General features: G+C 47.4%; 1 protein-coding gene across 2 annotated transcripts in view; it reads right to left on the bottom strand.

The window, feature by feature from the left end:
* The window catches only part of LOC310711319 (kazrin-like), a 214,299-nt gene that overhangs the window by 51,470 nt on the left and 134,842 nt on the right, over nucleotides 1-27,987 (bottom strand). For both annotated transcript variants that reach the window (XM_083513140.1, XM_083513141.1), the window contains exon 2: nucleotides 3,299-3,490. In XM_083513140.1, the coding sequence (XP_083369266.1) occupies nucleotides 3,299-3,490 (192 nt within the window). The remainder of the gene's footprint in view (nucleotides 1-3,298; nucleotides 3,491-27,987) is intronic.

Raw genomic sequence — 27,987 nt, 5'->3', positions numbered from 1 at the left:
CCTTTCCCCCCCGCACTGGACCTCAGAAACTAGTCTGGGCAGAGCAGCAGACTCACATTCTGAAAAATTAAGGCAGAATGAATACAGATAAGAATTTAAGAAGTGGTGTCTTACCATACTGTGCATTTAACAAAAAAGAAAGAGATGGTCAGGTTCCATCTCCAGCATCTCTATAGCTAAAAGAATTAGGGAGCAAGTGGCCTGGAAGCCTCTCCTCTATCTGAGACTAAAGAGCTGCTGCCTGTCAACCCTACTAAGTAGCCCCTAGATCAGGGGTCAGCAAACTTTTTCAGCAGAGGGCTGGTCCACTGTCCCACAGACCTTGTGTGGGGCCAAACTATATTTTGGAAAAAAATATGAACGAATTCCTATGCCCCACAAATAACCCAGAGACGTATTTTAAATAAAAGCACACGTTCTGCTCATTTAAAAAGACCAGGCAGGCCCCAGGAATAACCCAGAGATGCATTTTAAATAAAAGCACACATTCTACTCATGTAAAAACACGCTGATTCCATCACCGTATGCAGGCCAGATTTAGAAGGCGATTGGGCCGGATCCGGCCCCGAGGCCTTAGTTTGCCTACCCATGCTCTACAGGCCTTGGAAGCTGCCTCCTTACCACTGATTTTCATTGCATTTCTCCTCTGCTCTCTCTTTCTCCTGCTTGCTAAACAGACTGTGCTTTTATCATATTTGAGTCTAACGTCTTTTGATGGCATTTCTCCGCAACCTTTGGAAAGGTACCAGAAGAGAGGAACCCACATGCGGTATGTTGTGCAGCTTGGAGTTTATATTTAGAGTCTCTCGGTGCCCAGCATGAACCGCTGGAAGTCGCTTTCCTCTGCAGGTAATTTGGATAGATGGGAGCAATCAGGACTGGCGGTTTAGCGTAGCTATGAAATGCCGCATCCACGCTGAGCTTCTAGTACATTAGCAGAGAGAACCCCCCTCCCTCTCCTTTTGCACCAGCAGGGCTATGCAGAACTCTGTATATGAACACCAGAGTCCGGCCGGATCAGAGCGTAAGGTCCATCCAGCCCACAGGTGCTTATGCGAAGCCCCTAACATGGGGATCTCCAAGGTGGTGTCCCTGGGTACCAGGATGCCCTTGAGGTCTTCTCCTGGCACTCACGGAGATTCTGAGCTGCCACACGAGATAGTGAAGATGGTTAGCTTCACAGCCCTCAAAAAGGACATAGAGTTGAAGGAAGAGGTCGATAGAGGGGCACTCTTTCCATCTGACCACATCAGGCTGTTGTTGTTTAGTCGTTTAGTCGTGTCCGACTCTTCGTGACCCCATGGACCAGAGCACTCCTGTCTTCCACTGCCTCACGCAGTTTGGTCAGACTCATGTTTGTGGCTTCGAGAACACTGTCCAACCATCTCGTCCTCTGTCATCCCCTTCTCCTTGTGCCCTCAATCTTTCCCAACATCAGGGTCTTTTCCGGGGAGTCTTCTCTTCTCATGAGGTGGCCAAAGTATTGGAGCCTCAGCTTCATGATCTGTCCTTCCAGTGACCACTCAGGGCTAATTTCCTTAAGAATGGATACGTTTGATCTTCTTGCAGTCCATGGGACTCTCAAGAGTCTCCTCCAGCACCATAATTCAAAAGCATCAATTCTTCGGCGATCAGCCTTCTTTATGGTCCAGCTCTCACTTCCATACATCACTACTGGGAAAACCATGGCTTTATACGGACCTTTGTTGACAAGGTGATGTCTCTGCTTTTTAAGATGTTGTCTAAGTTTGCCATCGCCTTTCTCCCAAGGAGCAGGCGTCTTTTAATTTCGTGACTGCTGTCACCATCTGCAGTGATAATGGAGCCCAAGAAAGTAAAATCTCTCACTGCCTCCATTTCTTCCCCTTCTATTTGCCAGGAGGTGATGGGCCCAGTGGCCATGATCTTGGTTTTTTTGATGTTGAGCTTCAGACCATATTTTGTGCTCTCCTCTTTCACCCTCATTAAAAGGTTCTTTAATTCCTTTCGCCACTCTTTTGTTGACTATGAGGGCCACTCCATTTCTTTTACGGGATCTTTACAGCATTGGACTTTCCTTTCGCTTCCAGGCATATCCGCAACTGAGCGTCCTTTCGGCTTTGGCCCAGCCGCTTCATCAGCTCTGAATCTACTTGTACTTGTCCTCTGCTCTTCCTCAGTAGCATGTTGGACGCCTTCCAACCTGAGGGGCTCATCTTCCAGCGTCATAACTTTCATATGCCTGTTGTCTTTGTCCATGGAGTTTTCTTGGCAGGGATACTGGAGTGGCTTGCCGGTTCCTGCTCCAGGTGGATCACGTTTGGTCAAAACTCTCCACTATGACCTGTCCATCTTGGGTGGCCCTGCATGGCATAGCTCATAGCTTCTCTGAGTTATTCAAGCCCCTTTGCCACGGCAAGGCAGTGATCCATGAAGGGTGTCACAGGCAGGGATCTCTAAAAATATCTACCGGGGAGCCCAATTCTTTTCCTTTGCGAAACTTCCAACAGTGAATGAATAGCACCCCTCCCGGCCTCCCAGTTGTGCCAATGAAAAGAACCTGTGTGCATGTGTTTGAGGTCCGGAAGGTGTGTAAAAAAGGCTTATATGTTTGGAGACCAATTCTGCCCCGCCCCGTAATGTTTCCCGTGGTGAAGGGACAGCCTTTTCCCCACTGGTGAAATAATCCCTTTTTGTGGGACGTGGGAATAGAAGGATGGGGGGTGGGAAAAGGTTGGCTCTGGGCTTTGGGGGACGACTGAGCTGTTTCCCCATTTTGTAGCACCTTTGCATGGTTCCCAGGTTAGATCAGCAACCTTTCATCCTGGCTGCGGTTTCCCATTCCCAGTCTTTATTTTGCCTTCACTGGCCTTACCCTCACCTGCCAACACTCAGTTGTACCCAGCCAAGTTTTGCTCCGAGTCGACCCACTCGGGTCGGGGGCCTAAGTCAGCTGTGTCTGTTAATTTCAGTGGGTCTGCTTTGAGTAAGGGTTAGAAAGTGGCTGCCATTTAACAACCTTGTGGTCTCCCATGTGGGCTTTATTTCATGACATCACATTAGAGGAGCATCAGTACATTATTGTGGTCGAGGGTGTGTGGAATCTGCAACACAGCCAAAGGGATGAAACAGGGCCCAAATGAGGCCGAGGGACCACACGTTACAGAACAGAAAATTACAGAACTGTAGAGTGGGAAGGGAACGAGACGTGTGCTGCTCAAAGCTCACAAATGAGGCGAGTAGCTTGGGCAGGGCGAACAGAGCGAATGATGCACATTTCATGTCACGAGAATATACAGAAGGGAAGTCCAGGTCTTACCTTGGAGGGCTTCTTTGGCTCTAGCGAGCTCCTGCTCTTTCTGCGCCAGCTGGACCTTGAGCTCGGTGGCCGAGAGGATCTCCGTCGACTTGCCGCCGTGGGTCTCCTCCAGGTCTTTCGTTAGCATTTCCTTCATCTGCCGGAGCAAGTGAACCTCCTCTTGAAGCTGGGACACCTCTTCCCGGAGAAGCACTGCGAGGAAAGAGGAACACAATGTCAGGAAGCGAGGGGCTGGCCGCCTCCTTCGGCTCAGGAAGATCTCCGGGGAATCTTGAGGGTTAGCGTCGCAGGATCCCAAGTGCCGTTGCAGTTCTGCTGTTGCTGTTTTAAGGAACCACCGCCAACAGCACCAGCTCTGTGGTGTAATATAAAACACTGCAGAGATGAGGAAACCTGTGGCCTTCGAGATGCTGCTGGGACTACAAGTCCCATAGGCCATGCCCATGGGATCTGGAGCTCAACAATGTCTGAGAGCATTAGGGTTCCCATCTGTGGAGCAGAGATTAGAACAGTGCTTCCCAAACGTGGGCCTCTAGCTGGCTTTGTACTACAATTCCCATCATCCCTGACCACTGGTCTTGGTAGCTAGGGATGATGGCATAGCTGTCAATGTTTTCCCTTTTTAAAGGGAAATTCCCTTATTCCGAATAGGATTCCTCACAAGAAAAGGGAAAAGTTGACAGCTATGAATGATGGGAGTTGTAGTCCCAAGACAGTTGGAGATCCAAGTTTGGAAAACACTGGATTAGAGTGTCAGACAAGGGCCAGGGGAACCTGGGTTCGAATCCCTACTCTGAGTGACCTTGAGCCTGTCACAAATTCCCAGCCTCGCACAAGGTTGTTGTGAGGAGGTGGCCCACATACGAGGCTGTGAGCCCATTGGAGGGAACGGGATTAAAAATAAAACTGCCAATCTTTATACAGATCCATTGTGTGACCGCGCTTGGGATGCATTCTGTACAGTTCTGGTTGCTGCATCCTTCGAAGGATATTGTCCAGGACAGGGCAAGCAATTTTACCAAGGTGTGGAGCTGGGATGGGCAGAGAGAATGAATTTGATCTCCCCTCCTCCTGAACAGGTTAGCACAAGCACCTTTAATCTGAATGAATGAACAGCCCCTCAACACCCAGTGGGGCCGATTTACTTTTATTACCGTATTTTTCGCTCTATAGGACGCACCGGACCATAGAACGCACCAGACCATAGGAGGGGGAGAACAGGGGGAAAAAATTCTCCCCCTCTCTGCCCTTCAGCGAAGCGGCAGGAGAAACGGAGCCCCTTCCATTTCTCCTCCCGCTTCGCTGAAGTGGCGCTGAGCAGAGAGGGAAAACTGTGCAGCGCCTCTCCAGCAAAGTGAAGCCTGGAGAGCAAGAGGGATCGGTGTGCACCGACCCCTCCTGCTCTCCAGGCTTCAGGCGGCTATCCACAAGCCTTCTAAGCGCAGCAAGAACTCCTGCTGCACTCCAAAGGCTTGCGGATAGCTGCCTGAAACCCCCGGAGCGCAGTGGCAGTTCGCGCTGCACTCCGGGGGCTTCAGGCTTCTCCTTTTTAGCCACGGGGCTGGGGAAACCCGAGCTTCCCCTGACCCCAGCCCCCAGAACAGGTTGGGGAGTGGCGGTCCCTTCTCCCTCCCCCCAGAACAGGTCGGGGAGCAGCGGTCCCTTCTCCCTCCTGGGGAAAAGCCCGCAAGAGCCGCACAAAGCTTGTGTGCGGCTTTTGGGGGCTTTTCCTGCCTGCCTCCCCCCTGCATTCACTCCATAGGATGCACAGACTTTCCCCCTTAGTTTTTAAGAGGGAAAAAGTGCATCCTATGGAGCGAAAAATACGGTATTTATTTTTAAGCTGTGCTTCAGCTGAAAAAAGGGCAGCTTACATAGGAGCCAACTCCTGGGGGCTGAGGTCCATCTCCCATTCCAATAAAATATTTGAGGGGGCTGCCCCCCCGCAAGTTGATGGGCATTGCCATTCATATTGTGTGTGTGTGTGCTACATCATGTGATCACATATGCAGGGCGGAGCTTGCCTCCCTCCCCCCCCCATTTCTTCCATAAGTTGGTTTCAGAAGCACAACACAGAAGGAAAGGAAGTTGGGAAGGATGAGGTCTGCAAAATATGGGCAGTATCTTTCTGCTAAGGTCAGGTCATTGGGTTGCGACCTGAGCCACAATCTTCCTCCTTGCCAAACCTGTATTTCCCCGCTATTCTAAACCCTTTATTCTAAGCCGAACTTTTTACTACATTCTTTGGCAACAGGACAGTGGGAGGGCATGGTTTTGGGAACAACAGCCTGCCCTTCCCAACGGGGACACAAAAGAATGAATAGAACCCGGGTGGTGCAAAAACAAGGTAATTCAGAAGCAAAATGGAGAGGGGTGGGGAGAAGGGTGGTTGCTTTGAGCAGGGTTAATATTATGTTTTTCAAAGCCAAGCCACATAACCTCAATACTTGTGAGAGCTGGGCAAAGGGAGGATGGCTGGGAAGTCCTTTGGCTCCGGTGGGAAAAGGGAGAGCCACACAAAAGGTTTCATCTTAATTGGGTTTTTTGCAAGCCTGATCTGGAACCAAAGGGCAGCCCCATGCCAACTTTGGTAGGCGGGCAGAAAGAACAGAAGATTCTTTCTGTGTGCTTCCTTCTCCAGTTGGCACGGGAAACAGAGTGCACCTGGTCAAATGTGCAAGGCGCTGGATATTCTGTGAGGGCATGCGACAAGCACCAGCATCTCCCCAGGGAAATCTTTCTGGTCACCTCGACTCAAAAAGGATGTCGCAGGCTTGGGAAAGTTTCAGCAAAAGGCACCAAAATGAGCAAGGGGATAGGGCGACTCCCCTGTGGGTAAATGTTTCTCCCATCATCCCTAGCTAACAGGACCAGTGGTCAGGGATGATGGGAGTTGTAGTCCCAAAACATCTGGAGGGCCGAGTTTGCCTGTGCCTGAAGTACAGCATCAAAACACTGTGCATATATTCACAATGAATATATACATTTAACTAGAGGTATGAATTGTGTTTACAGTACAGTGGTACCTCAGGTTAAGTACTTAATTCATTCCAGAGGTCCATTCTTAACCTGAAGCTGTTCTTAACCTGAAGCACCACTTTAGCTAATGGGGCCTCCTGCAGCTGCCGGGCCGTCGGAGCACAATTTCTGTTCTCATCCTGAAGCAAAGTTCTTAACCCGAGGTACTATTTCTGGGTTAGCGGAATCTGTAACCTGAAGCGTATGTAACCCGAGGTACCGCTGTATATATATCCCTGAAATATGCTCACACAAAACGAGGTGTGCCGTTTCAGCTCAGCCTTTGCCCAGCACAGCATGTGGCATCCAGCATTTCCACCCCAAGGCAAGAGTGCTGCTTTTTGAGGAGGAGAAGAAAGAAAAGGCCTACATTCTCCCCCCAGGGACTTCCTGACATGCATCCCGCCCTCGTTCCAACCCACATTCCACTTGGCAAGCTCCGCCAACCTTCCCAAACTGCAAGTGCGAGCCAAGAATTTGCTGAGGAAACGACTCTCCAGTTGTCAGCCAAGATACAGAACTCCCTTTTATCATGTGCAACAACCAGCAGAACATCACAGAACATCCCCCCCTCCCACCACCATGGGCTAGAATTTCACGAAACGTCCACAGGCTCACATTTGCTCCACATCAACAAAGGCGGGGCTGGGGAAATGGTCCCTGAGATGCAGTTGAATTCTGAACTCCCATCAGCTCCAGCCAGCATAGCCAATGCTGGGAGTTGTCATAGTCCAGGATGGCAGGGGTTACTAATTCTGCAGCAGGGTCCCACTCTCCAGCACCCTGGAGCTGCCCAATCAGCACGAAGGAGCTTTTAAGCCACTGAGAAGCAGTCTTCTCATCCTTTCTGCTGGTTGGAGCCAATCAGAGTGAAAGGAGGCGAGTCGGCCACTGAGGATTGGCTCCTAGGGTCACTCTGGAGAAGGTGGGTAGGTGGAACACTGAGGAGGAATAGTTCTTTGCTATTATTATTAGTTTTTATTGATATAATTTGTATACCACTCTTCATCCAAAGATGCCAGGGCGGATCACAACATAAAATGCAAAACTAGAACACAAAATACATAATAGAACAAAAACCAACCAAGGCTGCAGGTTCGAGCCCCATAAGGGGCAGCTGCATATTCCTGCATTGCAGGGGATGGACTAGATGCCTCTTGGGGTCCCTCCCAACTCTATGATTCCAAGGAATGGGGATCCGCAGCTAAAGGCTTGGTGGCAAGGAACTGCCAGCCAGCCTACTGATGCATTTGGCATCCCCAACAATACAATGAGGCAGGGATCGCCTGCAATGACACTTCCCCAGGTGTGAATCATTCCACATGTCAGGTAAGCCGTTTGCCCACTGTGTGGGTGCAGGGCAATAATTGGGGGCCATTAGTGGTTTTGCCTGGCTGAATAGCACCTTTGAACTCTGATAATAACAGTTGCCTGCCGAGGAGACCCATAGGTGCTGGTTTGAAGGAAGAACAAGATCTAGTGGATAATATTAAAACCACCTTCCTGCTTCATGTTCCCAGGCCCTCTGTGAGCATCTCACCCTGCCTACCTGGGTCTGTCTCCTCCTCCTCACCTCCCTCCCACCCTTGACATTAAGCTGGTTTTATCCCAGAAAAATACTGGGCTTCCAGGCCTTGCAGCGATCAACATTTAATGACTGGACCTTCCCCTTCCAAAGTTGGAGTGTTTGTGAAGATCCCAGGATATCACCACACAGACATGGGAAGGTGTGTTTAGCAGTGGGGAAGAAGCAGCTGGCTATCTCTTTAAGCTACTTAACAATGAAAAGCTGTGGGCGCACAAGTAATTTAGTCATACAGGAGACAAGGGAATGTGGGGCAGACACTGCTTAGGGTCAGAAAAGGGGGTGGTCAGCATTACTTCCAGGTTGTCTACCCTGCAAACATGTGACACAACCAAAGTGGGAGAATCAAGCACTTAAAACCTCAAGGATAAAATCAGACACCTGCCTGTTTTCCACTGCATCAGAGGGTTGTTTCCAAAATTAGTCCGACTCGGAGCACTGAAATTAATTTTAATGGGTCTACTCTGGGTAAAGCATAGTTGGCTGCAACCCAGCATGTGGCCCCTGGCAATCGGTTCAAAGGCAGGTGCGTTTTTTTCCTGGCTATGCCTGCGAGAGGATGGCAGTGCGGGGTGGGTCCCCCTCTCCTGGCACAGAGTGCCACTTTGGCACAGCTTTGCTTAGCATGTTTTCCCCGGCTGTAATTAGACAGTGGCGAGATTAAAGGATCTGCTTTCATTTGATGCCGAGGGGGAGGCCAGGTCAGAAGATGGATTAGAGATTTCATTTCTTCCAGTTTGCTGTTCTCTCTCGCTTTTTATTATTATGATTCCAAGTCCTCAAGGGGGTTTATAGGGATGAGTTCTTAAAAGCCCACAGGGACTCCACGCCTGCTTAATAGGCACGTAAATCCCATTGATTTCAGAAGGTGCCTGAGCAGTACCTTGAACTGCCAGCTGGAAGCAAGAGGATGGTGATGTGTGCTTTGCTTCTAGTCTCAGGCTTTGGTAGTGGTGGTATTGCAGATCTCCAGGCCTCTCTATCTGGTCCTGGAAACTCTCTGCAGCCACAACCCTTTTCACAGGCCTGTTTTGTGCCTTCCTTGTGCCTTTTTGCCAGCAGGATGTGCCCTTGGACTCTGATAACAACTATTGCCTGTGGTTTGAGTATGGAAAGAAGCCTGCTCAACAAGGATAAAATTCACATTTGTTTCTCTGGCCCCACCCAAATTGGCCCTCAAATGCTCCCCACTTCTGGGGGAGAGTCCCAGGGGCCATAGAGAGAGGACTGGGGGCCATATTTTGACTCACAGCCTGTGTTTCCCCAATTGTAGCTAGGTAGTTCTAGAAAACAACTCTCTGGTGCTATGAAACCTCATGATTTCAAAACCAGTTTTGGCCACCCTACCCCCCCTTCTCTTTTTTTTTTGGCTCCAGAAATGCTGGGCCTGATTCACAAAGAAGGTTTCATGCAGAAGCTGCGCCGAAAGGAACAATAGTTGGGAAAGTACCCCACGGCGAGGATACTTCCACCCTAGCATTTTGGCACCGGATCCATCGCCTTTTCCAATTCCCTCAGGCAGCATCCGTTAAGACGGCATTCTCTGTGGCTTAAGAGTAAACCACATTGGTTACCCAAAAGCTTTCAACAGAGGGCATTACAATTTCAAGATATGGTGGAGTTCCCGTCACAGCAAATAACTTCTGCTGTTAAGGCTGAGCCGAGTGGTTTTGAGGGAACTTCTTTGAGCTGAAAGCCTGTTTGTCCTCCTTGACCTATATGCTGCCAGCTATTTGTCATTCTGGGGGCGGGTGTGCTTTTTCCTGGTCATTCTGAGCACCGGAAGGAGGGCAGGAAGCGACACTGGGTTGGTGGCGACACAACACAGCCAATGAGGTAGGGCTTACCAGGTGATATCTGACGTCAAATAGAGAGTGAGGGTGGTGGCTCCTGCCCTCCCTTTGGTGACTTGTGGGTGGGTAAACATACATTGTGTGGGATGTGTGGTACCCAGCACCACAAGTAAGCTCTAGCAAGTGGGTCAAACCTCAAAGGGCAAGCGTGAAAACTCCCAAATTCTTCCCAGTGCTGCATCCTGGAAACAGAGTGGCAATCTGGGTCATCATTTAGAATTGTATCTTTAGGGTCAATCCCCCCCCCCCCCAAGTGAGGGATGATGATTAAGGACTCAGCTATATTAGTAAAAATAATAATAATAAAGGTGTTTTAAATGGGTTATATGGGTTCTTGAAGCTACAAACATGAGTTTGACCAAGCCGCGGGAGGCCGTGAAAGACAGGAGTGCCTGGCGTGCTCTAGTCAATGGGGTCATGAAGAGTCGGACACAACTAAACGACTAAACAACAACAAAATGGGTTATAACACTGTGACACCATATGGAGCTGTAGAGTTCTGTCTCTGGGCAATGTGGTTTTTCTTTATGAGGTTCACAACACGTTTTCCTGAAACTTTTTTTTTAATGTATCCAGATCCAGCTTATGTGTACAGATCCAGCCTAAGTTATTCCAATATTACTTAAGTTTTTAAGTAAAAACTCTTCCTCTCAGGAGTTCAGGTGTACCTAGTTCCCACCATCACCACATCCTTACAAAAACCCTGTGAGGTAAATCAGCTGAAACACAGGACTGAGCCTTTCTGCCTGGGATAATCTGACCATTCTGACCAGTTTACAACACTGGCTCATGTAGGGCTCACTTCCAAAGTTAGAATCTTTTTAAAAAATGACATTGCATTATTTTTTTTTTGACAAAACCACTGCTCCCTGTGCACACAAACCCAGCACGCTTGCTATAAATCCACACCCTTGCATATTATTAATTGCTGCCTAGAGTCCCAACACCTCCCCCCTTCCCCTAATATACGTGAATTTGATTTGAAACGAGCGACGCAGCTATAGAGAATGAACAGTAGTTGCATTTTAAAGAATGCAGCACGGCCCAGCTTTCAGGCTCACAGGGCGGAGTGAAATGCCCCATGGCTGCAAGTGATTGTGGACTTAAAAGAATGAGAAATTAAAGGGTTGTGGAATACAAGAACTCTGGCGCTAAAATTAGATTTTTCACTTCCCCTGGCTAAAGTATTCCCCAGGACCACATGCTAGAAGCTGAGCAGGAAGGCATTTGCTCTGCAGAAAATCTACATGGCTTTCCCCTGGCATTAACCCTGTAATTATGGTTGTCAATTGTGTGCAGACGTCTCTCAGCACTGGAAAACCCATTTAAAAAACTCAGGCCACAATCCTACACCTGAGCAGCGGGGTGGCAAACGAAATACTTCAAATGAAGAAATGTGACTAAAAGCTGAGTGCAGGCAAGCTACTATCACTAAATAATTTGCCTCCAATCTCAGTCCTACAAATCTGTACACGTCTTTTGTGTTTGTCTCACTTCATGCATGCATTTCCCTGTAATGGGTTCAAATGTTTGTATACAATTCTCATGAACAGTACCATTACTATGGGTGCTTCTTCTCTTAACATGCAATTATATTTTTTTGGTATGCATGTTGCCACTGGAGAACGGCATTGCAAAATTCAGAAAAGTGTGAATTTCAAAGGATATAATCTGGCACCCCATCATTACAACATGGTTTTGCAATACAGGCTCTGGACCAGGGGTGTACTTTGAGTTTGCCCTTTTTTCAAAATTATTTACAAAAGCACATATTCTGCATCATCATCCCCCCACAAGCAAATGAACATTACAAGAGAGCCCACATGTGTTTGTTGGATTACAAAGACTTTCTTCCCCCCGAAATTTACTTAGTTTTTTTTTATATACTGTACTTTTCCGTGTATAAGACTAGGGTTTTTTTTACTTAAAAATAATGTTAAAAAGGGGGGGGGGAGGTAGTCTTATACATGGGGGTAATCTCCCCCCATTTTCTTAATTTTGAGTCCCCCCAAATAGGGGGCGAATTATACCCGGGGGCGTGTTATACATGAAAAAATACTATCTATCTATCTATCTATCTATCTATCTATCTATCTATCTATCTATCTATCTATCTATCCATCCATCCATCTATCTATCTATATACACTATATATATATAAATACTATATATATATAGAGAGAGAGAGTAATTGGTCCTTTTTTAAAAAGTGTAAGCAATCTCCATTCTCAATGTTCTGTTTTCCCCACTGTAATCAATGGCTGAAGCCATGGTGCCCTCTGAGCGCAGATCTCACCCCTGCTTCTATTGGGTCGAGAAAGGTGGAACAATCAGCTGGAGGAAACCACAATTAGGGTTTTAACTTCAGAAGTACCACAAGGAGGGCCTGGAGGTGGCAGTCCTCTCTTGCTTGTGGCTACCAGTACTTAGCATTCAGAGGACTACTTTACACAACTAACCCATTCCCTCGGATCTGCACCACTGGTTACGTAGGAGGAATTCTTTTTCTGAAACGCACATTGAAGGCTTGTCAAATACTCTGCAGAAATGAAAGAGCTTGCAACAAAGGAATGGGCTCTCTAATTCGTGAAAAATTAACGAAGCAAGACGACGCCTCAAATTTCATCCCTACTAGGTAATTCTAGACCCTGGATTTAATGACCCGCCCCTCCTGTGTGTATTACTTTAATTTTGGCAAGGGCCGCACCTCAGTGTCAGAGCATCTACTATGAGTGCACAAGATCTCATATTCACTCCTGCCCATATCTAGGTAGGGTTTGGAGAGATTCTTGCCTGAAACTCTGGAGATCCACTACAAGTCAGTGTAGGCAGCAATGAGCTAGATGAGGGCTTCCCAAACTTGGGTCTCCAGCTGTTTTTGGACCACAACTTCCCATCACCCGTAGCTTGAAGGAGCAGTGGTCAGGGATGATGGGAACTGTAGTCCAAAGAAACCCAAGTTTGGGAAACACTGAGCTTGGTGAACCAAAGGCCTGACTTCGCAGAAGGCAGTTTCCTATGTTCCCAACAGCAAATAGACCTTTATCTTCTCCCTCCTGCCCGAGTTCATGCATCACAACCTGACACGTTAAGAGGAAAAACCAGGCAAAACAGTGCACCAAACTCAGTGTCGGATTTACGTATAAGCTAAACAAGCTATAGCTTAGGGCCCCACTCTCTTGGGGGCCCCAAAAAAAATTAAAAGAGAAAAAAACTGGATGTACACTTCAAAAATATAAGATAAAAAAACAAATAAAATAAAACCTACACACAGCAACAGTGTTTTGTGTTGTGTAGGCTCCTATGATGTAAGTAATGGGCCCCACCTGCTAGCCTGCTCCCTAAAATATCACTGGTTTGCTCATTTCTATATATAGGGTGCCTACATTCTGCATGTGCAAATGGCTTTAGATACCTATTAAGTCTATAAATTACCACATAGCATATATCCAACACAAAAAACTGCAACAATTTGTTGTTGACAAAGGACAGCTGGACATATAAAGGGCCCCATTACTTTCAGTAGCTTAGGACCTCATCAAACCTAAATCCGGCCTTGACCAAACGTGATGAAAAATGACGACTCTGCCTGGCAGCAGCTGTCCAGGGTTTGGAGGAAGGATCTCTCTGAGCCCTAGGGATGCCACAGGGGTTGCGCCCAGACCCTTCTGCATGCATGGCATGTGATCTACTGCTGAGCCACAGCCCACATTCCAGCAAAACTCTTGGTGCTCAGCTCATGTCTCATCAGAGCTGGATGGACTCAAGAAAACAAGCAGATGAAGCGAATTGTAGAGTTGAAAGGGAGCCCCGTTGGTCATCTAGTGCAATGCAGGAATCTCAATTAAAGCACCCATGACAGATGGCCATCCAATCTCTGCTTAAAAACTTCCAAGGAAGGAGGGACTCTGTTTCACTGCCAAACACCTCTTACCATCAGAAAGTTCTTCCTGATGTTTAGTCGGAATCTCATTTCTTGTATCTTGAATCCATTGGTTTGGGTCCTACCCTCCAGAGGAGGAGAAAACAAGCTTGCTCCATCCTCCATGTGAGAGCCCTTGAGATTTTTAAAGATGGCTATCATATCTCCTCTCAGTCTCTTCTGTACCTGGCTAAACATCCCCAGCTTCTTCAACTGTTCCTCATAAGGTTTGGTTTCCAGAACCTTTATTTTAATGCATTTTATGTTGCATTTTAATCTTGTTTTTAAGTATTTTAATCAATTGTTTTATACCTGGTGTTAGCTGCCCTGAGCCCGGTCTTGGCTGGGGAGGGTGGTGTATAAATAAAATTTATTATTTATTATTATTATTATTATCAGCTTGCTTGCCCTCCTCTGCAAATGTTCGAGCTTGTCAACATCCTTCTTAAATTGTGGTGCCCAGAATGGGACACACCACTCCAGGTGTGGTCTGACCAAGGAAGAATAGAGTGTTACTATCACTTCCCTTGATCTGAACACTGTGCTTCTGTTGATGCAGCCCAGTACAGCATTAGCTTCTTTCTTTCTTTCTTTCTTTCTTTCTTTCTTTCTTTCTTTCTTTCTTTCTTTCTTTCTTTTCTTTCTTTCTTTCTCTCTCTCTCTCTCTCTCTCTCTCTCTTTCTTTCTCTTTCTTTCTTTCGCAGCTGCATCACTGTTAAGCTTGTGGTCTACTAAGACGCCTAGATCCTTTTCACATGTACTACAGTGGTACCTCAGGTTAAGTACTTAATTCGTTCTGGAGGTCCTTACTTAACCTGAAACTGTTCTTAACCTGAAGCACCACTTTAGCTAATGGGGCCTCCTGCTGCCACCGCGCCGCCGGAGCACGATTTCTGTTCTCATCCTGAAGCAAAGTTCTTAAGCCGAGGTACTATTTCTGGGTTAGCGGAGTCCGTAACCTGAAGTGTTTGTAACCTGAAGCGTACGTAACCTGAAGCGTGTGTAACCTGAGGTACCACTGTACTGGCAAGTCAGGTTTCACCACCTTGGATCTCTATGGGATGTAATTCTGAGAAAACACTCATAGGGACTGGGCTGCCGTTCTGGCTGAGTGATGGATCTGGACTCAGAGCTGCCCAACCCAAGGCCTTTGTCCCAATCCCCTTTAAAATAAAACAAATTTCTATAAACATTTGTCAGTCCTCCTTTCCCATGCATAACATAAACTTGGGGCTCTTTTAAGATTTTTTTTTTTTAAGTTTTCAGAAAATAAGGGCTGTTGGGTTACCCGGGCTTTTTCAAGGCTGCTTCTATTTTTGTCTTTTTAACAGCCACAGAGATTTGATCACCTCTTTGAAGTTCTGTGGACCAAAGATTGAAAACTGAACGGATTAAATTTTAACAAGATGTAAGCACAAACAGACCTTCCCGGCCTGCATTTCAGCCAAAAACTACAAGCCTGGAAGCCAGAAAGATGTTCACTGCACAGAGGCAGATGTATAGGTATGTGCAGAATTAGGCCCCTCTGCGGCCAAAGTTTCCCCAGAAGTTATTAGTCTACATCATTAACTGAGAATATCCCTATGAAACATGATGACAAAGAATGAATCGCCATGGCTGAATTCTAATATTTCATTTTGCTGCATTCTTTGCATTCTTCATTTCTCCTGCTCCCCATTTAAAATCAATGGTGGCTGCTTCCCTTAGGGTGGGAATCACCAACCCAGCACCTGAAAAGGTCTTCACTGGCCTCTGAACAGGTGAGCAAGATCCTGAGCTTTCGCAGTTTTTTGAAGCAAGTCTTCTAGAAAGAAATGCTTTGATTCACTGGGCGAGATGACCCATTGAGTACCTTCCAACTTTACAATCCTATGCTTCTATCGTGCGCAGGTACCCTTCTATGCAATTTCTGTTAAACAAACCAGCCTGGCTGCTCCCACCTGTCATTGGCTGTCCCTAGCCAATGAGTGAAGTCAGAGCTGTGATGGATAAGTTGCCACCTCCTCTTGGGGTTTTGAGGAAGGGGTGGCAGAGCACATCCTTTGTGTGCAGAAGTTTCGAAGTTCAATCCCAGGCATCTCCAGCTAGGGCTGGGGAAGAGTCAGTGTCTGAAATCCTGGAGAGATGCTGCCAGCCAGTGTAGACAGTGCTGCGCTAGATGGGCAGAGAGGCTGACTCAGCAGAAGGCGGCCTCCTGACAATATACAATTCACTTCCTCTGTTCCTTCCCAGGTGACTGACTACATACATCACCTTTCATTCACCCGAAGGCCCAGAGGATGCGGAAGATTTTAGCTTTCGCTGAAAACGTAATTAAATTTGCAGGGAAGGGTATTCTGCAGCCAGGGTGCCACCACCAAGAAGGTTCTGTTTCAAGTTCCAGCCACTCCTTGCTGTCCCAGCACCTGCCCTCTGATGCAGCCATCTCACTTTGCCTCATGGAAAGTAGTGGAAGTCTAGGATGCTTAGCCACTGCAGGGAAAACGGAGCTTGAGGCGTCTTGCATGCTTCTTCCCTTCCTCATTCACTCCCCACAAAGGCCCTGAGAGGTGGGTTAGGCTGAGATTGAGTGACTGGTCCAACGTGACACCCAGTGAGTGGAGATTCGAACCCTGGTTTCCCAGGTCCAAGTCTGACACTCTAACCCAGGCATAGGCATACTCAGCCCTCCAGATGTTTGGAACTACAACTCCCATGATCCCTAGCTAGCAGGACCAGTGGTCAGGGATGATGGGAATTGTAGTCCCAAAACATCTGGAGGGCCGAGTTTGCCTATGCCTGCTCTAACCACTGCACCACCACTGCCTCTCTATAATAGGAAACAGGGGCATAGCACTGGCATAGATTTTTGAGGGGGCAGGAAGCAGGCACCCCCCACAGGCACTCCCAGTGCAGCTTGGCCCGACGCCCTTCTCCTGGCATCGGAGGAACGAATGGTCACAGAGGGGAGCACTGGGCAAGGCCATCCTGGAGGTCCCAGAGTGGGGGCGCCTGGTTCACACCCACCAAGTACGGCTGGTCGGGCTCTCCCTTGCATGGGCAGGCAGGTAGTGCAGCACGGCGCTGCTTGGCTCCAACATGCGGTGGCATTGTTTTGGTGGTGTTGCCATGGCAGGCTCCTTCACCCTCTGGGTGCATGCACACCCCTTTGCCCCAGGCGGCATACATTCAAGCAACACTGCTGATAGGAAGGGACCTCTGTGGTTCTTTCCCCTTCTCCAGCCACAGCTGCACCAAGAAATAATAAACACCTCCTTCGAATTCTTCAAATATTTTGCTTATGAAGGCTGGAAAGGACGCACTTTTTGGTTTTTTTGAAAAATGCAATAAAAACGTCTCTTATGAGGAACCTCTGTGCTTTGGAGGGGGTGGGGTGTGTGTGTGGGGGGGGGGGTTGGGACCTGACTAACACCCAAGAAGGTCCTTGCCAAGTAACGACACCATCCGTGCTCAGCCAGCGACCGATGCACCCGTATGCCAGCCGTAAAGCCTGCCAGTCAAATGCTACATGCTTGGGTGGAGAGATTGGCTCCCGAAACTTTCCAGCAATCTGGGATTTGTGTGCGTTGCTGTGGGTTTCTTCCTCCCCCCGCTTTCAGATGAAAGCTTCACCAGCAGCAACCATCTTTCAAATCCAAACACGCTGCAATCGGAGCTCTCATCTGGAAGCTGATCCTGGAATCCGTGCCAAGTCGCAGGGGGGGGGGGGAAGCAGAACGTTTGCACATTTTCCCACGCTACGGATACAGAAGAACTGCCAGGCATCCGCGGCCTCTGAGAAATCCCCCGCCAGGCAGGGCAAAGTGTGCCCTGCCGTGGTGGGAAGGGACTCGCTTTCAGCATGTGGCAACGATGCAGCTGAAAACACCACAAGCCCCCTTATGCCAGGGGCAGATGGTTCTGCATAGACGGAGGCAGTCCGGCCCATCTCCAGGTCAGAGGAGGCTGTTGGCATCGTGCCCCCTTCTACATCTCTCTCCTCCCCAGCCATGGAGCACGGAAGATGGAATTACAGGCTCTGCATGCCAACGACCCCGAGTTTGAATCTAGGGAGAGTTGCTGCAACAGCTCACAACCGCAACACTAGTCGGCGCAGGCCAGGGATGCCAGAGTTTAGCATCAGAAAGGGAAACGGGAGAAGAAATTGCCACAATTTGTACGTTCATCCAAGGTCAGGAACAGAAACTGTGCAAGCAAAGATGAGCAGAGTTCACTATAGTTAAGTAAAGGGTAAAGGGACCCCTGACCATTAGGTCCAGTTGTGGCCAACTCTGGGGTTGCGGCGCTCATCTCACTTTATTGGCTGAGGGAGCCGGCGTACAGCTTCCGGGTCAGGTGGCCAGCATGACTAAGCCGCTTCTGGCGAACCAGAACAGCGCACGAAAATGCTGTTTACCTTCCCGCCAGAGTGGTACCTATTTATCTACTTTGACGTGCTTTTGAACTTCTAGGTTGGCAGGAGCAGGGACCGAGCAATGGGAGCTCACCCCGTCGTGGGGATTTGAGCCGCCGACCTTCTGATCGGCAAGTCCTAGGATCTGTGGTTTAATCCAATCCCTTCACTATGGTTAATTTTTATTTTATTTTTTTAAAAAATAATTCTTTGCAAACATTGTGTAATTAATTCTGTTGTTTTCTGCATTGTTTTGGTATTTTCCTTCCATGGAAATGTACTGACATTAACTGCATAATTAGTTTCGTCCATAGCAAATAACAAGAGGAAGAACGTAGGTATCTGTGGAAGCCGAACTGCAGAGGAACAGAAGCAGTGCAGATTGTGGTGAGCACAGACCAAAGAACAAAGGTGGTGGAACTTCTTAGCTCCTCAGTGCTCTGCAGCAAATGTTCCAGGGTGGCAAATGCTCTGGCAAGAAAGTGGGTGAGGCCCAAACTCCTCCTCTCTCTCATACACACATGCAGGCAGACAAACAGATGCACAAGTGCTCACGCATACGCATACACACAAACAAAAGACAGACTCGCAGCCCTGCTCATCTCCTGATCCATGCAGCAAAGAAGCTGGAAGTATTTTCTATACCCCACCCACAAAACATTTCATCAACATTTCTTCTCCCCTTTTTTTGGATAACTTTCAAATGCAATTTATGTTCTCATTAAATGACAGGAAAGAGTAACAAAAAAAGAGATTTCCTGCACAGAACTGGAAGATGCTGCTCTCAAGATATTGCTCTCCATCACAGAGCTTGTCGAGATTGTGAAAGCAGACAGGTGGCAGGAATAATTCAGTCTTCAATAGATTGTGGCTGGGTCAGGATTCATTGATCAAAAAGGATGCCCCCACCCCATCAATGGTTTCAGTTGCTTCCCTCCCCAAAATTCCCCCTCACCCTCTGCCTTGGAGGTTTCACTTATCTGTCACAAAGCTCATTTTAGCAGAGAAGTCACAGCCCCCGCCTCCCCTCTGAGTCACAGCTGAACAGGAGGACAAGAGACAACAGAGTTTCCTTCCTCTTCCATACTTCTGGGCTCATTTTATAAAGGAACAGGATTGCATAAAATAAAAATAAAAATGTAACAACGATAATAAAGGAGAAAGATAAACACCGCAAGAGGATAAAACACTGATTCAACGATCTGCGCAAGAAATAAAGGCTCAGATATTGACAAAAAGCACCCATACAGGGAGGGAGAGAACTATTTATGTCTGAAGGAAAGGTAGAATATATATTTAGTAGTAGTAAATAATAATAATAATAATAATAATAATAATAATAATAATAATAATTTATTATGAACCACCCAGAACAGAATGAGCCAACTGCAGTTCACACTGTCTGCTTTGAACATGCCCCCCCCTTGCCTGTTTGTCAGGTGCACAGCTTATCTTTGCTGAAATATGTTACTGGCTATAGTGACTCAAGGTCAACGTGAGCAGCCAGGTAAACACTCGCGCCAGCCAGCTTTAGTAAATCATCATCTGTCCCCGTACTCTGACTTCATACTGCCAACAGAGATGCATTCCAGAAACAGCTACACTTCACTCCCTTCCTTCAAAGGGCCTGTTGTCGCAATCACCATTAAGAGGATGAGAAACAAGGTCTTTTCTGGGATTAAAACCAGAGGCATTCTTCTTTCTCCAGCGGTGGCCTGTCCTGTTTTGCCACCTGAGGCGAGACAAGAATGTGCCGTCCCCTGCGAGAGGGGGGTATTGTGCAAGGCCTTGCTGCTCATTTTCTCTGTCCCAGGGGTGAGGGAGACGAGTGGCAATGCTGCATAACATTGAGAAAGGGGGGCATTCCATCAGCAGGTGACAGGGTGAGTGGGGTGTCACCTCGCTTGTGCTTCGGCTACCTGAGATGGCTGCTTCCCTCTGCCTCATGGGTGGGACAGCTCTCTCTCTCTCATCCTTCCAGACACCTTGGGCTGGAGACAGTCTCGGATGATGAGTGGGGGAATGCGATTAGGGGCCCTCTCTCTCCCATTCCTCCCTTTGAAATGATGGTCCTTTATCTTCACACTGGACTGGACATATAGATGATGCTTTCAAACAGATGGCTACCCTCTGCAAAAGTAGGGCAGATGGCAACTATAGCCAAGCCTCTCCAGGGATGGACAGTTCCCAGCACCCGCCCCATACTGAGGGAGTGGTATGTGCCTGATGATACCAACCTCTCATACTAGCCCAACAAGCTTCCATTTCCTCACAGAAGTTGGACTTCAAACATCAGGAACATACAAAAAGAGCTTGCTGGATCAGGCCAATGGCCCATCTAGTCTATGGTTACCAGATTTTTTTCAATGAATCCGGGGACACTTTTTTTTTTTTTTTTGAAGCTGAGTAGCAACAGGGAGTCAGTAGTGGGTATGGTGAGGCAAAAGACCCTGGGCCCAAACACACATGCATATTGTATAAAGGTGCAAAGCCCTTCTTTCGCACCCTGTGAAACATAAATGCGCAGAGTTTAAAAAAGTGAGCCTCCCCTGATCAGTCAAAACAAAGGGGGCAGGAGATCTGTACCGCTGGACGTTCGTGGTTCCCCTTCAGCAGTGGCAGCGGCAGTCTGCAGCCCAGAGCCAGCCTGGTAGCACAGTTGGCTCTGGCTGGCTTCAGGAGCTGCTTGCTGCCGTGGTGCCCACCAGTTTGACTCACAGAAGTCCCCATATGATGTGTCTTGTGCGCAACACATCATATGGGGACTTCCCGTGATGAAAAATGGCAGGCGGCACAGCAGCGAGCAGCAAGCAGCTCCTAAAGCCAGCCAGAGCCAACTGCGCTACCAGGCAGGCTCTGGGCTGCTGAGGCTGCCGCTGCCACATTTCCTGGGGACAGAGTTGCAAATCTGGGGACATTCCAGGGACGCAATATGTCAGAGCTGCAAATCCGGGGACTGTCCCCGGGGATGTCTGGTAACCCTAATCTGGTCCTTTTTTCACAGTGGCCACCCCAGATGCCCCAAGGGGGAAGTCCACAAGCAAGACCCAAACACAAGAGCACCCCCCTTTCCTGAAGTTTCTGGTAACTGGCATTCAGAAAAGCATTCCTGCCTCCGACTGTGGAGACAGAGCACTGCCATCATGGCAAGTAGCCATCGAAAGAATGGTTACTTATAGAACATGCCAGATGTTTTCCCCTCCCCGGAGCAGTTGGAATGCTTGTGAATACTGGGAGCCACCACCCCAGCTCAGCCAATCACTGTCAGAGGCTACATCACCCACAAATGCAATACAAGAAAGACTTTGAGTGCCAAGGGCAGTTTTGGGTGAAACCAATGTCCTCCCTTGAGAGAAGGCATCAGATTCCCTCAGCTGAAAGAAGAAGCACTGCCTTCTCATTTCTTGGTCCCTAAACTGGCAACCGGGGAAGGCAATTGAAACCCAAGGGCACCCCCCCCCCCGCAAGTTAAATATGCAAACCAGCAGCTACAGAAAGCGCTCTCTCTCTCTCTCTCTCTCTCTCTCTCTCTCTCTGTGTGTGTGTGTGTGTTTTGATCTATTATCATTTCATTAGGCTAAAGGTCACCATCTTTTTTTGCTTTCCATTTGGAAACCCATAAAAGCTGTAAAAGACACTCTCAAGTAACCCCCCCCCCAAAAAAACTCCCTTTACATCTGCAAGCAATTTGCCAGGATGCAGAGCTTGATATTTACAGAAGACCGAGATTCTGTTGCCGAGCGATTTGCAGAAAGAAAAAGAAAAAAGTAGATATAAAAAAAAAGTGGGATGAAGAGATGGAAATGCAACACTTTACGACCTAATTGAAAACTTCAGAGGCAATGATTAAGGCAGTTTCTCCGTTCTGTTGAAGTTGTTACTTTATATGACAGCCAAGTACATTTGGGAGAGAGACAGAGAGAGAGGAGAAGCACACGTCAGAGAACAGATCCAAACAAGAGAGGCCCTGGATTCCAAACAAAGGAAGTCAGAATATTGGTCCAGCTAGCGCAAGACTGTCATCACTGACCAGGATACCAGAAAAGGGACATTCCTGGGCTACCTGGAGATTTACTCAGAGAGGAGATGATCACAGGTTGCACTGCTGACCTCTATCTCCAATGGTGCACAGCGCTGCCAGTTACCCAAAGCAGAGCAAAGGAGCAGGGAGTTTGCCACAGAGGTGGTGCCAATCTGCCATTCCCGCCAGTGTGCCTATGCCACACCAAGTTCCGAGCTTTCTTGCCCCACTCTTTCTCCTTCTTGGTAACCAGCAGAGATGCACAACATTGGGAAGGCAGGCCAGCCACGCAGCCTCACCCTGCGGGCCGCTACTGTTAACACAAGGTTAGCAGGGCTAAGAAGACTCATTGTGGTCTAGTAACTTGTGTCATCTCCCTAAGGAGGCCACTGTCTATCAGAGCACGCCCTTTCTCTTTGACCCAGCGTGCTTGCTGGTAAATTCACACGCGGGAATGAAAATTGCAGCAAGGCAGGGACTTCCGCTGGAGAACAATTACACGGTGTTATAAAAAGTTACGACCGTTTCCATATGAATGTAATGTCGGCTGTATATATGTGATCTGCTCCCTGTAAAGCAAGCAGAAGCTGTTGTACAGTTAGATCAAATGGCCCAGGTGGATCTGCAGGTCTGATCCTTGCCTGGATCCCCGGAGAGCCACTGCCAGTTAGTGCAGACAATATGAAGCAAGATGGACAATATAAGGCAGTTTCTTATGTCCGCCCCCCCCCCCGCCCCATGGCTGCTACTTGTATTTAGGAAAATTAAGCATCCAAGGACTTTAACTCATTTTAAGGTACACAATATAAGGTAACGCTGGATGGGCAAGAACTGAGCAGCAGCAGGAGAAAATTAAGAACAGAAAGGAAACAGAGAAAGAAAATGACTCGGAGGCTACGGACGGGTCTATCCTGCTCCCAAGCAGTGCTGTTATTGAAAAGGTATGACAAGGTTAATTGCTGGAAAACAGCTTGAGGTATCTTTGCGTTGCACCAAGGAAGCAAAACACACACACACATGTGGAGGTAATTAACAAGGCAATGAGCACATCTTTCAGAGGAACCAGAGAGACTAGGAAGTACTTTGCAAAGGAGGCTGAGAAGGGAACGGGGCAGGGATTTTATTTTGTTTTTGCGGTGGTGGTGAGGTCATAAGTAGAGATCCTTGAGGATTTGTTTTGTTTTGCAGGGAACATAACCTACTCAAATAATTCCACACTGGGGCTCAGACCTGAAAGTAGATCTGTCTACCAGATCAGTTGCTGGGGAGAAACTGCTTGTGAATTTCCCACCAGCAACTGGTTGGCCATCGTGAGAATGGGATGCTGAACTAGGTGGACTAAGGGATGCAGGAGGAATCCATTTTAAACATATTTAGACACAGGATCTGGTAGTTCTGACCTAATCGAGCTTTGCCCCCATTAGACCACCTATTGCACAGGGTGACTCCTTAGGTCTGTGCTGACTGTGCATTGTAACTTTTTTTTTAAAAAAAAAGCCCAACTAATTATATGCAACCTAATCATGTATAACATAAAATAGTCAACATCCGGTACTACATTTCTGCGGCCTGATTTTGTACGTATGGACACATAAATATTTTTGTACAGTCATATGCACAGTTGTGTCTGTTTATGTGCTGGTTACTTTACACACACACACAAACACACACACACACACACAGTGCTTTTCTGTGTAAAGTCTAGGTTTTATTACTGTAAAAGAATGCTAAAAGTGGGGGACGGGGGGGGTCATCTTATACACGGGGCCATCTCCCCCCATTTTCTTAAATTGCAGTCCCCAAAAATAGGGGGCGTCTTATTCACGGGGGCGTGTTATACACAGAAAAATACGGTAGATAATTTCTGTGTCGCTGTGTCATAAAGATACATCACATCGGTTTACAACCATATAAAAACCATGAAACCAAACAATAAAATCATAAAAAGTTGAAAGCAAAAAGAAATTAAAAAACACACACATCAGCAAACTAGTATTATTTTAAGCATTGTACTGCAATAATTGTTTGTATTTTTAGAAACAACTCTCTTGTTTTTCAGAAGAGAGAAAAAATTCAGGCAGCGGGGGCAGGGGAAGAATCTCAACATTGAGAACCCATTCCTTTGGTCTGAGCCAACACACAAACATGAATGCACACATGCTGGCTCTGATAGCCAGCCCTCTGCCACTCTCCCCAAATTTACCCTGAAGAACTTCGCCTCCCCAACCCATGTACAGACAAAGTTTGTTTTTCACATTCCCACACCTATATCTGAATCCACTTCTCTCCTCTATTCCACAGCCCCACTGTGCACCTGTTTTCACCTTCAGCCCCATTGTCCATGCATCCTCCCTTACTCCCCCCATCCCCTCTTGCACACAAACTACTCTCATAATAGCCTTCTGTAACTTCCTCTTCTTGCATACTGCAACTACTAAGCATCCTTTTCACCTTCTGTGCAATTATGAAGCCACCATCCTCTTGAATCTACAAATCTTCCAATGGGGGCTGTGCGATGACAGTCTTACATTTTTATGTGTATAGGAAGATATCTCTAGCTCGCTGCCCACATCAGTAAGTGGGAGCAATTATACCCCCCCCTCCGCTTCAATTATGGAGGAATATGGAGAATTTCCTTTGTTCTGCATTTTTAAGGGAGATGACCTAATTTGCACCTCCCAGATAAATACACAGAACAGAATTATCTCTTGGATTTTGCTGTACCGCAAGTTCTGCAGTACAGTTTTAAGCTAAGAAAGGCACACTGTGAGGGAAAATGCACTCAGAAATATATACATTGACTGGTTCAAGATCTGGACAAGCCTTGACATCAGACATATAGCAGATATTAGTCATGACAGCTCAGTACAACCCTCATATCCAGGAACAGTCTACCCCTGAATATCATCAGCCAGGTGGCAACCAAAAAAAGAGAAGCTGACTTCTGGCCTCCTCCGAGTTTTGGTTGGCCACTGGTTAGATGGCCCTTTGGCCTGATCCAGTAGGGTTCCTCCTATATTCTGAGGAACCTGTACCGCTGCCTTACTACCAAGCCAGACCATTGGTCCATTTAGATAATTATTGTCAGCACTGACAAGGCAGCACAGTGGTACCTCAGGTTAAGAAATTAATTCATTCTGGAGGTCCGTTCTTAAGCTGAAACTGTTCTTAACCTGAGGTACCACTTTAGCGAATGGGGCCTCCCACTGCCGCCGCACAATTTCTGTTCTCATCCTGAAGCAAAGTTCTTAACCTGAGGTACTATTTCTGGGTTAGCGGAGTCTGTAACCTGAAGCGTCCGTAACCTGAAGTGTCTGTAACCTGAGGTACCACTATAGCTCTCCATGGTTTCAGGTAGGATCTCCTGGAGATTTCGGGAACAGAACCTGGAGCCTTCTTCATGTAAACCAGATGTTCTACCACTGAGATGTGACCCTTCTTAAGTTCCCAAGCAGTGAAACACCGTCAGCATTCACCCACAGCTTTTAAGCAGACGACAGATTTGCAGCAAAAAGAAAAAGACACTACAAATGGCCCACTTATCCAAAGAGGTCAGCACAAGATAACTGACCTGCTATAACCAGAGGCAAAGCTATATCTACCAAGCTATTCATCCAAAGCCGAGCGTTGCTCAGCCAGCTTAGACTCTTTTGGCGCACCAAGCATCAGACAGTCCCCTTCTCCCCAATTTCTCGGTCTGCCCGCCTATAACTAATCAATCCCAGGGGAGCGGGGAGGAAAATGACAAATGCAAACCACGACCCATGTTTGTAACTAATCGAAAGTGAAAAGAAGGAGGGCTCTAATCTGACCTGCTGTTACAACAGGTGTATTACCCCTTCTTTGAAAGCAAACAGGCAGTGGAATGGTACGCAGTGGAAGCTGCATGCATTCACAAAGATGCCCCAAATATTGAGTACAGGAAAGCGTTTATGTCAAGAGGAGTCCGGTCCCAGTTTCAAAGAGCGACGTGTTCTTCTCTACTCAGAAGTAAGTCCACTGAGTTGTATATGGCTGAATGTGGATATAGCCAACTCCCAGGTAAGTGGGCACAGGAATCAGAGCATCATAAGAGTTGGAAGGAGCCTGGCAAACAAATGGGTAACACCCAGGGGTGTTTTTTCCAGCCAGAACTCAGTTCTGGCACCTCTCAGGTGGGCGCCATTGCCATTATGTGAGAACAAGGGAGGCGTTCTTGGTGAGTTCTGACACCTCTTTTTTATTACAGTTGTACCTCGGGTTAAGAACTTAATTCATTCTGGAGGTCTGTTCTTAACCTGAAATTGTTCTTAACTTGAAGCACCACTTTAGCTAATGGGGCCTCCCGCTGCTGCTGCGCCACCGCCGCACGATTTCTGTTCTCATCCTGAAGCAAAGTTCTTAACCCGAGGTACTATTTCTGGGTTAGTGGAGTCTGTAACCTGAAGCGTCTGTAAACTGAAGTGTCTGTAACCCGAGGTACCACTGTATTAGAAAAACAGCACCTGCCACAGCCATACACCACACATTTAAAGCACTTTTATACCACCTTCACAGCCACAGGGAATCCTGGGAACTGTAGTTTGTCAGAGTGTTGGCCTTCCAGAGATATAATTCCCTGACCCTTACCAAACTACAGTTCCCAGGATGCTTCATGACTGTTAGAGTGATGTAAGAGTACTTCAAATGTATGATGTGTCTGCAGAGAGTGTTGATGGGAGTGAAAAAGGAGATTAGTCTACTCAGGGAGGGCATCTAAACAAAACTCTCTCCAAAATTTGGAGCTACTACTACTTGCTGATCAGAAGGTCAGTGGTTCGAATCCCCGCGATGGAGTAAGCTCCCGTTGCTCGGTCCCTGCTCCTACCCACCTAGCAGTTCAAAAGCATGTCAAAGTGCAAGTAGATAAATAGATACCGCTCCAGCGGGAAGGTAAACGGCGTTTCCGTGCACTGCTCTGGTTCACCAGAAGTGGCTTAGTCATGCTGGCCACATGACCCAGAAGCTGAACACCGGCATCCTCAGCCAATAAAGTGAGATGAGCACCGCAACCCAGAGTCGTTCGCGACTGGACCTAATGGTCAGGGGTCCCTTTACCTTTTACTACTCCTGGGTGGGGGCTAAGGTGCATGGCCAATGGTCAGGGATTATGGGAGTTGGAGTCCAATAAAATCTGAAGGGCTGGTGTTTAGCCATATACGCAATGAATGTGGGAGCAAGTCTCATTGAACTCAATAATGAATAAATACATAAGAAATAAATAAATGACTTCAAAACTCTTTTTTTTGGTTAAAAATGACAAACGTAGTAAGCAATAATGATAATGATGTTAAGAGTAATAATATAGATGAGAGAAAATTTAAATGGGAGTGTTTGGATGAAGTGCTAGGTTTGTTTGTTTTTAACGCCTCCAAACAGCTTCATTGCCTAGGGCAGGGTTTCCCAAACTTGGGCCTCTAGCAGTTGTTGGACTACAATTCCCATCATCCCTGACCCCTGGTCCTGCTAGCTAGGGATGATGGGAGTTGTAGTCCAAAAAAACTGTTGGGGACTCAATTTTGGGAAACCCTGGTCTGGGCAGTCAGCCAAATTCCATGGGCTCTTGGCTACTCAGAGTAGACCTACTGAAGTTAATGGACACAACTAACTTAGGTTCGTTAACTTCAGAAAGTGGGTTGGTTGGTTTAGGACCAGTGTTCCCAATCTCTTCCAGTTAATGGGTGTGTTTGTAGGGTTCCTTCCATACAAGGACAAAGTCCACTGCCCAAAAGTTAAATTGTAACTTCATTTGAGGATTCAGGCTGGAGACTGGGGAGGCGGGAGGGGGAATACTTTCCAAATATCTACTCTTTGATATAACAATATGCAGACCACACAGGGAAGAGATTAAAAAAAAAACCAACTTCCATAATTTAGAA

Source organism: Podarcis liolepis (genome assembly GCF_965112155.1).
Source record: "Podarcis liolepis genome assembly, chromosome: 7".
In the NCBI taxonomy this organism is placed as follows: domain Eukaryota; kingdom Metazoa; phylum Chordata; class Lepidosauria; order Squamata; family Lacertidae; genus Podarcis; species Podarcis liolepis.
The sequence above is the reverse complement of the archived record's forward strand: the minus strand, read 5'-3'. Positions and strand labels throughout refer to the sequence as shown.